Here is a 13365-nt window from a genome sequence, read left to right on the forward strand (position 1 = left end):
TCCGGACCGGAACCGCACAGTTCCGATCCGGAGCTGATCCGCATCCGCTCCGTTTGCATGCGTATTCCATCCGGTATGAATACGGCTGCGATGCGGATTCCGCCTTTTTAAAGAGATAACACACTATATAAATTCCAGGGGTCTGGGAGGTCAGCAGAAGCGCTGGGGTCATTGTTGGAGAGAGCTTGACGTGTGCAGATCATCCTTGTCTACAGAGACTGCAGTTTGGACCATGGATGCAGTGGTTACGTACACCTTTTTATCTGGGAATACGCTCCTTTTTGGTGTTTACATTCTACTATGTGGGGAGAAGGCGCGCTCCTCGCAGGAGATGGTGGGTGCATCCTCTACTAGCCAGGAGGCAGAGGAAGGGAGAGTTCCAGACCCTCTACCGGGACCTGAGACGACACCCAGAGAAGTTCTACAGCTATACCCGGATGTCCATACCCCTGTAAGTATCCAGACCTAAACACACCATCCCTAAACACCCCACAACACCTCACCCCTGTATACCAACCCACTCTCACCCCCACACCCCTGTATACCTAGCTAAACACACCAGCCCCACCCTCCACAAAACACACAAACCCCTAAACACACCTCCCCCATCCTCCACCCAACACCTTGTCCCACAGCAAACTTTACAGCTTCTTCCTTTCCATCTCCTGTCAGGTTTGATACCCTCTTGGAGATGGTGAAGGACGACCTACGGAAGAATACCACGTTCAGGAGAGCAGTCACACCACAAGAAAAACTACTGATCACGCTGAGGTATGTCAAAACAATTTTTTTTTTATTCGAAAAAAAAACTTTCCAACATGGAAACATTCTTCCAACATGGAAGACAAAATATAAATAACATTTCTATGACACATTTGCACTCTTGTGACCCAGGTATAGTGTCTTTGGGGGACACCAGGCCCTAATGTAAGTAATTTAACCACTTGCACGCGGTCCTCTGAACCTTGGATGAAGGAGACAGGGCAGGAAAAGGATGGCTCTTCCAAGTCCAGGTCTCCTTCGTCCAAGGTTCCAAGGGTCACGTGCAAGGGTGAGGAACAACAACAAACGACGGAGGTGCAGGTCCTAACTTGTGCAGAGGTGCAGGTCCTAACTTGTGCAGAGGTGCAGGACCTAACTTGTGCAGAGGTGCAGGGCATAGCTGCCCGAAAGGCACTCTTGTGACCCAGGTATAGTGTCTTTGGGGGACACCAGGCCCTAAATTTAAGTACTTTAAAAACCTAACCACTTGCACGCGGTCCTCTGAACCTTGGACGAAGGAGACAGGGCCGGAAAAGGCTTGCCTCTTCCCTGTCCAGGTCTCCTTCGTCCAAGGTTCCAAGGATCACTAGCAAGGGTGAGGAACAACTAGAGAGTGAGGAACAACAAACGGCAGAGGTGCAGGACATAGCTTGTGCAGAGGTTCAGGGCATAGCTGCCCAAGGTGTCTTTTGGGGACACCAGGCCCTACGTTTAAAGGACTTTAAAAACCTAAGTACTTGGACATGGTCATCGGAAACCCTCTGAACCTTGGTTGATTGAGACGGGGCAGGGAAAAGTTTGGGCTAAAGCCCTGTGCTGGTCTCCTTCCTCCAAAGTTCAGAGGGATTCAGAGGACCATGTCTAGGAACAAGAGGAAATTTGGTCAAATGTTAGGGTCTACAGCACTTGTTGGGAACATGGGAGGTGCTGCCTGGAACTCTGGACTGTCTTGAGTGCTGGTCGTGGAGGTGCTGGACCCTGACAGCAGCGGTGTGTATTGACTGCCTCTGAAGCCAGTGTACGACTGGGATGAAGATTGCCAGGGGGACACCAATGCAGGTTGAGAATGTCTAAATGTTGGCGGTAGGATCAATGGCGTCTCCATGTTTTGTTTTATAGCATCGAGAATACTTGAATGGCATGCCATCATGTTGTTGCTTGGCACTTTTTCTAAGAACGGCAGGAGAGACATGACTGTGTGGAATGCCGGGTGTGCCTGCAGTTTCAACAGTTCACTACTTTGCTGATGCATCTGCTGCATCATCTGCTGCAGCTGTGCCACCGCTTGTTGATGTTCCGCACGCGCTTGGTGATCCGCATGCAGCTGGTCAAACTGTGCCCTGTGCACCTCGTGCATCAATTTTATTTCTTCCCGGTAGTGTCCATGCACCGATTGCAGCTCACTTCGCAGTGAATCGATGTCTCTCTTATACTGTTGGATTAAATGTCCCCTGTCCCCATCCTGCAGCTGCCTGGTAATTAGTGCCTCATGGCTCTGTAGAATCCTGAGAAGTCCTGAGACAGCACCGGACATCTCAGCTTCGGTCTCCCTTCTGGTTGGAGGGTGGACAGAGGCCAATCGACGCCTCAGTGGGGGGGTAGCCTCATCACCCCGTCCTCTGCCTTGCGTAAGGGTTGCCCTGCGTGGCGGTTGTGCCTGAATGTCCTCTGCCGTTTGTTCTTCTTGTTGTGTCATAGGAGCTTGAGGAGCTTCATCACTAGGAGCTGGGGCACTAGCTCCTGCCACCTCATCTTCCATGTCTTCACCCAACTCTAGGTCAGTCGGTTCCACGTCTTCCACATAACTTAATGACTGCCGCCTCCTCCTCCTTCTCTCTGGGACAAATGTGACATCCCTCGTCTCATCATCATAGTCCTCGCTGATGTACTGTGCCTCTGCCTCCTCTTGTTCCTCAAAATTGTCTTGAGTCCTGTCGATGATAAAAACGATGTATTGGTTTGCCAAACAACATCACATACAATGTGGCCTAAATTCACAGAGCTTTGTCATACATTTATCAAACACTTTATCAAACGACATTAGGTAAATTAGCAAACGTTTGAGAAAGTGTTCGATATATGTTTGATAAAGCCCTGTGAATTGAGGCCTGTTTTGTCAATACATAATCAAAGTCATGGTAGTTGTCTGTCAACGTCATATACAATGCCTTCTCAGTTCATGGTCACAATAGTGGTACTTACTCTCTCGGTTCCACGCTTGCATTTAGGAACGTCAATTTTTTTGGGAGAATTGGTAATCTTTTTTTTGGAGGAACCACTGCCACTTCTTTCTTCCTCGGCTTTGCACCGGTGAAACTTGACATAGGCGTCCCGAATACTGCGCCAACGTGTCTTGTACTTTTCACCTGCAAAGACATAAAAAATTGATTTTGATTATTTCTCTTGTAGGTACATCTCAACTGGACAAACTTATGCATCGCTACATGTCACTTTTCGGATTGGGAAGAGCACGGTGTCAGGCATCGTTGTGAGGACCTCAAGGATCATTTGGCGAAGACTGAGGTCCACATACAGTATATGCCAGTGCCAGACACCCAGAAATGGCAGGAGATCGCCCAGCGCTTCTGGACCCAGTGCAAGTTTCCAAATTGTGTTGGCGCGCTGGACGGCAAACCCATTCGAATTCAGAAACCCATGGGGAGTGGCAGCTATTATTTTATTTATAAAAAGTACTTTAGCATTGTGCTAATGGCAGTGGCCGATGCTGACTACAACTTTGTCTATGTGGATGTGGGGTCGTACAGAAGTTCCAATGACTCTGGAATCTTCCAGCGTACGGCCCTTTGCCAGCGGATGGAGCAAGGCAGGCTGCATCTCCTTGGTGACAGACCCTGGCCTGGGACAAGATCACCGGCCTACCCCTATGTGTTTGTGGGGGACGAGGCCTTCGCCTTGTCCAACCATGTGATGCGGCCGTACCCAGATAGGGGCCTTGATGCCAGGCAGCTCCACTTCAACGCTCGTTTGAGCCGAGCTCGGAGAATGGTGGAATGCACATTTGGGATCCTGGTGTCAAAGTGGAGGGTGTTCCACTCGCCGATGCTGTTGAAGCCGGCCAACGCAGTCGACGTGGTGAAGGCAGCGTGCATCCTCCACAACTTTGTGCGCCAGGAGGAAAATGACACTCCGGAACCCCCAAATGTGCTTCCACTACTGCCGTTGAGGAGGTATGCCACCAGGCCAAGGGCAGTGTCCCTCCACAACAGGGACCTACTGAAAAACTATTTCTATACCCCGCCACGACGACCCTGAATACTGTTTTGTTTTTACTGTAGTTTGTTAGTTTTTACCATTTGTTAACATTTGTTACTTTTTAATTTTTACATTAATATTCTGAATTTTGTTAAAATGTGCAATAAAAATGTGGTTTACATTTTTCATTGGTCCATCTGGAGGTTGTTTGCGCTCAGAGCATGCGTGTCTAGGCCACAGGATTGAACTTGCGGCCCAGACACGCATGCTACAAGGGTGTGGCAGGGCCACAGTTGGCAGGGCAACAGGTGGGTAGGACACAGGTGGGTAGGCCCCGGGCCCAGGTGGGTGGAACACAGGTGGGTAGGCCACGGCACAGGTGGGTGGAACACAGGTGGGTGGGACACAGGTGGGTAGGCCAAGGCACAGGAGGGTAGGCCACGGCACAGGTGGGTGGGACACAGGTGGGTAGGCCACGGCACAGGTGGGTAGGCCACGGCACAGGTGGGTGGAACACAGGTGGGTAGGCCAAGGCACAGGTGGGTGGGACACAGGTGGGTAGGCCACGGCACAGGTGGGTGGGACACGGCACAGGTGGGTGGGACACAGGTGGGTAGGCCACGGCACAGGTGGGTGGGAAACAGGTGGGTAGGCCACGGCACAGGTGGGTGGGACACAGCACAGGTGGGTGGGACACAGGTGGGTAGGCCACGGCACAGGTGGGTGGGACACAGCACAGGTGGGTGGGACACAGGTGGGTAGGCCATGGCACAGGTGGGTGGGACACAGGTGGGTGGGCCACGGCACAGGTGGGTGGGACACAGGTGGGTAGGCCACGGCACAGGTGGGTGGGACATGGCACAGGTGGGTGGGACACAGGTGGGTAGGCCACGGCACAGGTGGGTGGGAAACAGGTGGGTAGGCCACGGCACATGTGGGTGGGACACGGCACAGGTGGGATACAGGTGCCAGGGCAACAGGTGGGTGGGCGGGCGACACACATCAATAGCAAAAGTGGAATACATCACAATCAAACAAAACACATGAAAAGCCACAAGCCCACCCCAAAACAACACTTGTAGTCAACATACCCTCTGCCGTTTGCGGTTCAGGTTTTCGAAACCCTCCACGTACAATTTGGCTATATTCTGCCACAGCCTTCTGCAAAGCCTCACATTGCTGTGGTCTTTGTCCCCCTTGTCCCACAGGGCAGGTATCTGCTGCACCTGTAGAATCAGGTCCTCCACTGTGTATGGCCTCACCTCCACCTCCAACATACTGTCAAACAGCTCCAGCACAAAATCACTGCTGCTCCACTCTAGAAATGCTGGGCCCATGTGTCCACATCCAAAATGGCCGCCAGTACCATAGAGAACGCATAGGAAGTGGGGTAGAACATCCTGTTTTTATTGCCAGTGTGTTCTGTGCTTTCCGTTTCCCATTGGTTTCTATGAGCGCATGGTGCAGTCAGGCTCCGGTCCGGGGGCGTGGGCCGAATGATCCGGACCCAAAAAATAGCGCATGTTGGAAAAGTGTCCGGATCCGGGCCGGCTCCGTTCCGTACGGAACGGACGCATGTGAACGTCCGCATAGACTTTACATTGCTATGTGGAATGTACGTTCCGTTTGTACAGTATACGGTCCGGATCCGATCAGGCGAATCTGGACAGTGAACGCTAATGTGAACCGGGCCTTACTGTGAGAGGAAAAGATAAAAAGGTCAGTAGTTCATGTATTTTCACTCTGGAACTCTTGACACTGCAATTGAGCAGAGACTATATCTGCTTTGTAAATGTTTATACATAAAATAAAACCTTGTGATATCTAAAAGAGTCATTATTTAGAGTAGAAGGACCGATCCAATTGTTTATCTCATTCCTTTATTTTATACTCTGGTTCACTTTAAGTTCTCTTTTTAAGCAGCAGGGTCAGCCATACTATGACAGAAAGAAAACACAAATATAAATACTTGATCACCTTACATAACAGATTTATTGTACTGTCCTCATTTTTATTTCAGTGAATTTTGTATAGTAAATGAAGAGAATTCTGTTCCTGGCAGTCTCTATCTCTTTTTTCCCCCCCACAGACTGAAGCCAAATCCTGATGTCATTTCCTCCCTTACTTTTCTCCTCCAATCTGCACTATTCTCTAGCTTGCTTTCTAAACACATGTGAGCACAGGGTCAGGCTTCAGCTCAGCCTGTCACACTGAACTGCTCTCATCCAATCACTGTGGAACAGGAATGTGGGAGGGGTGACGACAAGCTTCCCTCTCTCACTGTCTTTGGCGATAGTGAGAGAATGGAGCCTGACTGACTAATTACAGCAGAGACATTTCTTAATAGATTGGAGTGCTTGCAACACAAGGTGAGATTCCTGGCAGGATTATAAACACAGTGCAGCGTCTAAATGGAATTTGATTTTGTGGCTGACAATCCCGCTTTAAAGAGAGTCTGAAGCCAAAAAAATACCTGTTTTTACTGGCCATTTATGTTAAGCAATAAGATCCTAGCTGAAACGCCATATTCCCGTGGCAGAACGATGTATTTATATCCACGAAATCCCCAGGGCTCCTTCCTGGTAGAGGCAGAGCTTTGCGCTGTAGCTCTGCCTCTGCTCGCATCAATCCTCGCGTCAATCCTGGCAGGATTATAAACACAGTGCAGCGTCTAAATGGAATTTGATTTTGTGGCTGACAATCCGCTTTAAAGAGAGTCTGAAGCCAAAAAAATACCTGTTTTTACTGGCCATTTATGTTAAGCAATAACAACAGGTATTTTTATTGGCTTCAGACTCTCTTTAAAGCGGGACTCTTTAAACGGAATACAGAACTTTTTGGAGAAAGTTTAGTCTTTCTGATCAATCTTGTATTTCGTCTTCTACAGTTAGTTTTGGGAGTTTTGTATAAATGTCGTAGACAGCAGGGAGACATAATACTGTACTTCTGTACAGCCTTGTGAAATATGAATACTACATATATGTGGTAAACAAAATGTAACCTTGAATGCTGTTTAAGCTATGGACTGTTTGAATGTGAACATAATCCCTAAAGGCATTTTTTTGGTTCTGAGTAGATGTTCTCACCTAAGAAGTATCTAATTTAGTGTGGCTGTGTTTTGTAATAAATAGAAGCTGCTTGTTTTATTATGGAGGCCTGGGAATTTTCTCTTCTAAATGAAACTATTTGGCCCAGCAGCACCGCATTCAGCATCATATTTGTTTTTCAGTAACAAATTACATTTTGCTTGTGCTGAAAAGTAAGGTACACGAAATAAACTTTTGTATTACAAATATCTATCACCAAACATTTAAAGGGATACTGTAGGGGGTCGGGGGAAAATGAGTTGAACTTACCCGGGGCTTCTAATGGTCCCCCACAGACATCCTGTGCCCACGCAGTCACTCCCCAATGCTCCGGCCCCGCCTCCCGTTCACTTCTGGAATTTCAGACTTTAAAGTCTGAAAACCACTGCGCCTGCGTTGCCGTGTCCTTGATCCCGCTGATGTCACTAGGAGCGTACTACGCAGGCCTAGTAAGGTCTGTGTCTGCGCAGTACACTCCTGGTGACATCAGCGAGAACAAGGACACAGCAATGCAGGCACAGTGGTTTTCAGACATTAAAGTCTGAAATTCTAGAAGTGAACCGGAGGCGGGGCCGGAGCATCAGGATGTCTGTGGGGGGACCATTAGAAGCCCCAGGTAAGTTCAACTCATTTTCCCCCGACCCCCCTACAATATCCCTTTAAAAGTTTTAAATACGTTTTTAAGAACGTATAATTTAATGGTAGTTATGCAAAACTTCTGCTTTGAATACTTAAGGGACAACAGACACAAGAAGAATATGAAGGCTTTAAACAATACCATTTGTTGGCAACCCTGCTGGTCCATTTGGCTGCCGTAGTGTCTGAATTACACCAGAGACAAACATTCAGCTAATCTTGTCAGAGCTGACAATAATGTCAGACACCTGATCTGCTGCATGCTTGTTCAGCGTCTATGGCTAAAAGGATTAGAGGCAAAGGATCAGCAGCATAGCCAGGCAACAGGTATTGCTTAAAAATAAATAAATATGGCAGCCTCCATTTCCCTCTAACTTCAGTTGTCCTTTAAAAGTATTAAAGCAAACTCCTTTGTGGGAGTCTAGTAATAAGAGCAAGGCACTATTGTGCTATCCAACCGTGGCCTGAAAGTGGCATGATCATACAATCACCCTTAGGGCTCAAACCCACTAGCAGCCTTGCAGTGCTAGTGATTTGAACAAGCTCTTGCTAATGCAATGCTTTGGGTTATTTTTATAAAATCACATCACACAAGTGGGACCACACCCATAGCATTACATTAGCATGAGCTTTTCAAATCACAAAGCGCTCATAAAAGTGATCCTAGTGGGTTCCCGGCCTGACTCAGGCTAGAGCCTATATAAGGATTTTGTGGACCTAGTATTTCATTTCTAGAACTTTCCAGGGTTCTCCTCCATACTCTCTCTTCATCAGCTGTTTAATTACAGCCTGGCTCATTTCTGTCATCCCGGAGACTCGAGAGGCGCTCTTCCAACCAACAAACTCCCTAGTCAGTGGCATAGCTACAATTCACGGGTCCCCCCAGCAAAACTTTGATGTGCCCCCGATGTTCACACCCTTCCCCTTGCCTCCCTTCACGGCCTTGGAGCACATCTCACAAGGGTCATAAAGTGTGGTTAGCATGATCTTCACACCCATAACAAGTGTAGCCACAAGAACGCCTGATCTGAAGTATAGTCCCCTGTATCGAAAGAAGGGAAGGTTAGTAGTTTTGCCACCCCCCCCCTCCACACACACACACAGCTCTGAACCCCTCTGCAATTGCAGGGTAAGATCCCCCTCCTCTAGTAACGCCCCCTTTCCTAGTGCCAGCCTGCTGTAAGCCCCAGCTAATCCTATAAATACAGGTGGAACTTGTGATAGAGAGTTGAGTGCAAGAGCTTGAAGTCAACAGATCCTTGTTAGACTCTTAAAGAGAATCTGTATTGTTAAAATCGCACAAAAGTAAACATACCAGTGCGTTAGGGGACATCTCCTATTACCCTCTGTCACAATTTCGCCGCTCCTCGCCGCATTAAAAGTGGTTAAAAACAGTTTTAAAAAGTTTGTTTATAAACAAACAAAATGGCCACCAAAACAGGAAGTAGGTTGATGTACAGTATGTCCACACATAGAAAATACATTCATACACAAGCAGGCTGTATACACCCTTCATTTTGAATCTCAAGAGATCATTTGTGTGTTTCTTTCCCCCTGCAGCTATCTTCCACTGAAGTGTCAGGCTGTTTCTTACTGCAGAGTGCAGACAGCTCTGCCCATATGTAATTCATCAGTATGTGAAAGCCCAGCCAGCTCAGAGGAGGATTTATCCAGCTTGTAAAAGATAAGAGAGAAGAGAGAAGCTGCCCTAATCTAAATAATACACAGGCAGTGTGCAGAGAGGGGCCTGGAGGGGGAAGATGCATCATAGAACCACAACACTGAAGAACTTGGCAGCCTTCCAGACACAGGCTGACAAGTCTGACAAGAGAGAGATAAGTTGATTTATTACAGAGATGGTGATAGTAGAACGTGCTGCAGTAAGCCAGAACACATTAGAATAGCTTTTGGAACTTGTAGGATGATAAAAAACAGGATGCAATTTTTGTTACGGAGTCTCTTTAAAGCTAGATAGGTTACTGCAAGAAACAAGACATGAGCCAGATTCCAGGGAATATGAACTGAAGCTTTTTAGCAATAAGAAAGATGCAGGGTTGCAATGTAAGCTGATAATGAAGAGAAGGGTCCTGGAGATGAACCCCACAGACTTCTAGATAGAAAATACTAACACACGCTATTTTGTTGACTGGAACACTAAGGCTTATCTGGTTGTCTTAATTTTGGATAGCTATCTGGATAGCGTCATAATCCCTTGTTCCTATTACGGGGCACTACACTTTGTCAGGGGGTTTGCCTGAGGACTTGTACCCACCAGCAGTGGTCATGGTGCTCTGCAAGGGCAGATGAGGATGAGGCTATATAACTCCACTATTTTAAAGTCACACCCCCACTGCTGTCAGAAGCTGAGAATACCCTGAAGCTCAAGAGACCTCACTCTGCTCATAAATAGCCTTTATAACGGATGGGTGTCCCTGATATACATATAACGAGAGACCATGGTCCTTTTTTTGTTTTCTTTTTTTTTGCTTTTTTTTTTTTTTGTTTGTTTTTGCTTTCCCCAGTGCTAACTAAATTCAGCACCATGGAAAGCTTATGCAGCTCAGCAAATTAGCTCACTCAAACACTGTATATAGTGAACAACAATTGAGTGTGCAGTAAGCTGTGGTACCTGACAATAATATTTGTGCATGGTACGTGTTGTTGATTTGACCCCCTTTTGCCTTTGGTATTGGTTTGAGTACTCACATTTACTACTTAGCCAACAAATAGAATTTTCATTTAGTATACTGTTCTTTCTATGTAATTGGTTTATCAGTATAGAGTAATAGTGGTTTGATGCTGTCCTCCTTTCTTTGGAGTAACTATCTCCCATTCTGTATTCTTTCAGCCTAGACTAGTATGCTTTAATACAATATTGCCGTCTGTCTTTTTGTTTTCACAGGCCGTACATTATTACTGAATTTATGGGCATCAGGAATGAAAGCTTTATGAAAGTTGCAGCAGTTGGGACTTGGATGGGAGACTTTGTGACAGCCTGGATGGTGAGGAAAAAAAATGTAATTTAAGAAAATACTCAAGTGCAGCCCCTTCTCAACAGGAAAATTACATTAGATAAACAGCCTTAACCTCATAGAGCAAGAACATTGCTCACAAGTGATTCATTGTTGCTTTTGCTTTTTAAAGGGAAAATACTTTTTTTTTTTCTCATTTTTTTTCAGTTGACCTTAGATGTAGCAAGGATTAATGGAAAATATTTTTAGCTTGTGTACTCTCATGTTCTGTGCACACAAGGTATAAACATTCCATAGGGCTTCCAACAGCAACCGACAGATATGTGCTACAAAGTTTGCTGCCAAAGTATCAGTTAAGGGCCAATGGCCATATGCAATTTTTTTTTCACATAAGTTTTCTCAGATAATTTTTCATCTTATCTTTAAAATAAAATTTCAGCACTCTGCAAGTGGAAAAAGTACCAAATGTAGGAGAAAAAGTATTGTCAAAATTATTTTTAATATTTTCTTGTTTGCTGGTGGCTTAAAATGCATTAACACAGAGTTCCCCAACCCTGTTCTCAAGGCCCACTAACAGTACATGTTTTGCAGAAAACCACAAACATGCACAGGTGAGGTAATTAGTGTCTCAGCAGAGCTGATTAATGAGCTCTCTGGATTTCCACAAAACATGAACTGTTGGTGGGCCTTGAGGGCAGGGTTGGGGAACACTGCAAGTTGTGAAAATATCATCTAGGTGAAAACTCAGGAGAAAAAGTAAATTGCATATGGGCCCTGGTATAGAAAAGGAGTAGAAAACACTCCTGCCCTGTGCAGCTAATCACATGAGCAGTAAAATGGAAGCTTCTGAAGATAGACAGTGTGTACCTGACTAGGTCTGTTTAGTTAGCACACAAATCCTCTGATTCCTCTATTTTTAATTTACTAAATGCGTTTTCCATTTAAACTTGTTAGTAACTTTCAGGCCCTGTTCACAGTGGTCATCCGTTGCATTGCAGAATAATTCTGCATGTCAGCTCGCTGCCCATACTATTCTATGGGCCTGTTCACAATACTGCGTTGTAACTGATGACGTTGTTCTAACTATCTGCATACAGGCTTTGTATTAAAGTCTATGTCCAGTCTCCATTGCAGTCCACACTCATTATAACGCATTATAACGCGTGCATTATGCAACTGACCACCGTGAACCTATTCTCAGTCACATTCAAGTTTTGGACACTTTTTAGTGATGAAATATCTATTAACTTGACAAATCACACTACTACAATTCTTCTAAGCGGACGATAAAGTGACTCTATAAGTATTTAAATTTTTGTAGTGATTTTTCAAGGCGATTCTAGGCATATGCCTAGTGATTTTTATTTTTATCTATACCTAGCAATTTTTGGAGTGTTTTTTGCTTAGCATTTTTTTTTATATATATACAGTACGGCTGCTAGTGTACTGGTGTTGTCACAAAAACGCTTGGAAAATTGCCGTAATCTAGTGCTTTTCAGAGCGATTTTCCACTTTATGCTGAACGTTCAGGCTGATTCACCTCAGAAATCTGCAGAAATGCTGCAGGACCCACGTTTGCATTTGGGAAAAAAAGCACATCACTCTGGTGTGCTCCATCCCATTCTAATACATTAGCCAAGCACTTTTCAAAGCGCTAGGGTTTTAAAAGTGCTCAGAAGCGCTCTTGGTGTGCACCAGCCCTAATATCACAAGGGGCAATTGCTGTCTGTGGTGCTGAATAGGTTTTCTTATAAAGTAGATGTTCCGCACAAAATTGCATTCATTAAAAAAAGTATCTGTGCTCAAGACATTGAACCATGTGTCCCCATACCAAGAGGACAGTAAGGCCTGGAACCCACTGAAATCAGCAAACTCGAAACGCAACCGCTAGCGTTTTGTCTGAGCGGTTTGCAAGTGGATTTGTGCAAGTTTTCGGTCGCGTTTTGCAACATTGTATTTTTTTGTTCAGCGGTTGCGTAGCGTTTTGCGTTTTGCATTTTTATCCTGATTGGTCTGTGTATTATTTTTCATTTTGTTACAGTGTGCTGAACCGCAAAACGCTAGCAAAACCACTCAGTTTAGGTTTTGCTGAGCGTTTCCGCTAGCGTTTCAATACTTTACATTGAAGCGCTAACGCTCCCAAAATGCTGCACATCCTGCGTTTGCGTTTCTGGGAAACGCAAACGCTCCTGTGAAAGTTGCCCCATCCATTAACATTAGCCCAGCGTTTTGGCAAAGTGCTAGCGTATCGCAGCGCTGCCAAAAGCGCTCCTGTGGGTTCCAGCCCTAAGTGTGCAGTTCCTGGTGTGCTTCCATGTGCTTCACCATGGTGAGATAGGGAGGGCCTAACACAATAAATTTTCCCTTAAAAAGCTCTACTGCCCTATGATAATGGGAATTGTGTATCTCCAGCACCTTCTGATCCACTGGGGATGCCAATTATTTTGCCAAATTTTTTTAAGTAGCCTATTATGGAATTTGCCCCCCCATTTAATGAAGGGATGACCAAAATAGCCACTCCCATCCAAGTGAATATGCAGAGGTCTTTGTAGATTCCTAATTTATTCACAAAAGGATACATGAACAGATTACACAAGATACAAAAATAATTTCTTGAAATAAACAAACACAAACCAGTTTTTAAAAATGTGCTTTGTGTTCAGGGCTGTGATCAACACCTAAACATACTAGGATCT

The 13365-nt window shown here is 45.7% G+C and overlaps 1 protein-coding gene across 3 annotated transcripts in view; it reads left to right on the forward strand.

The window, feature by feature from the left end:
• The window catches only part of TMEM117 (transmembrane protein 117), a 268344-nt gene that overhangs the window by 137632 nt on the left and 117347 nt on the right, over window positions 1-13365 (forward strand). For 2 of the 3 annotated variants that reach the window (XM_068276571.1, XM_068276573.1), the window contains exon 4: window positions 10600-10699. The exons of the other annotated variant lie outside the window; for it this stretch is intronic. In XM_068276571.1, coding sequence (XP_068132672.1) covers window positions 10600-10699 — 100 coding nt within the window. The remainder of the gene's footprint in view (window positions 1-10599; window positions 10700-13365) is intronic. 3 annotated transcript variants of the gene reach the window in all.

Source organism: Hyperolius riggenbachi, chromosome 3, assembly GCF_040937935.1.
Source record: "Hyperolius riggenbachi isolate aHypRig1 chromosome 3, aHypRig1.pri, whole genome shotgun sequence".
In the NCBI taxonomy this organism is placed as follows: domain Eukaryota; kingdom Metazoa; phylum Chordata; class Amphibia; order Anura; family Hyperoliidae; genus Hyperolius; species Hyperolius riggenbachi.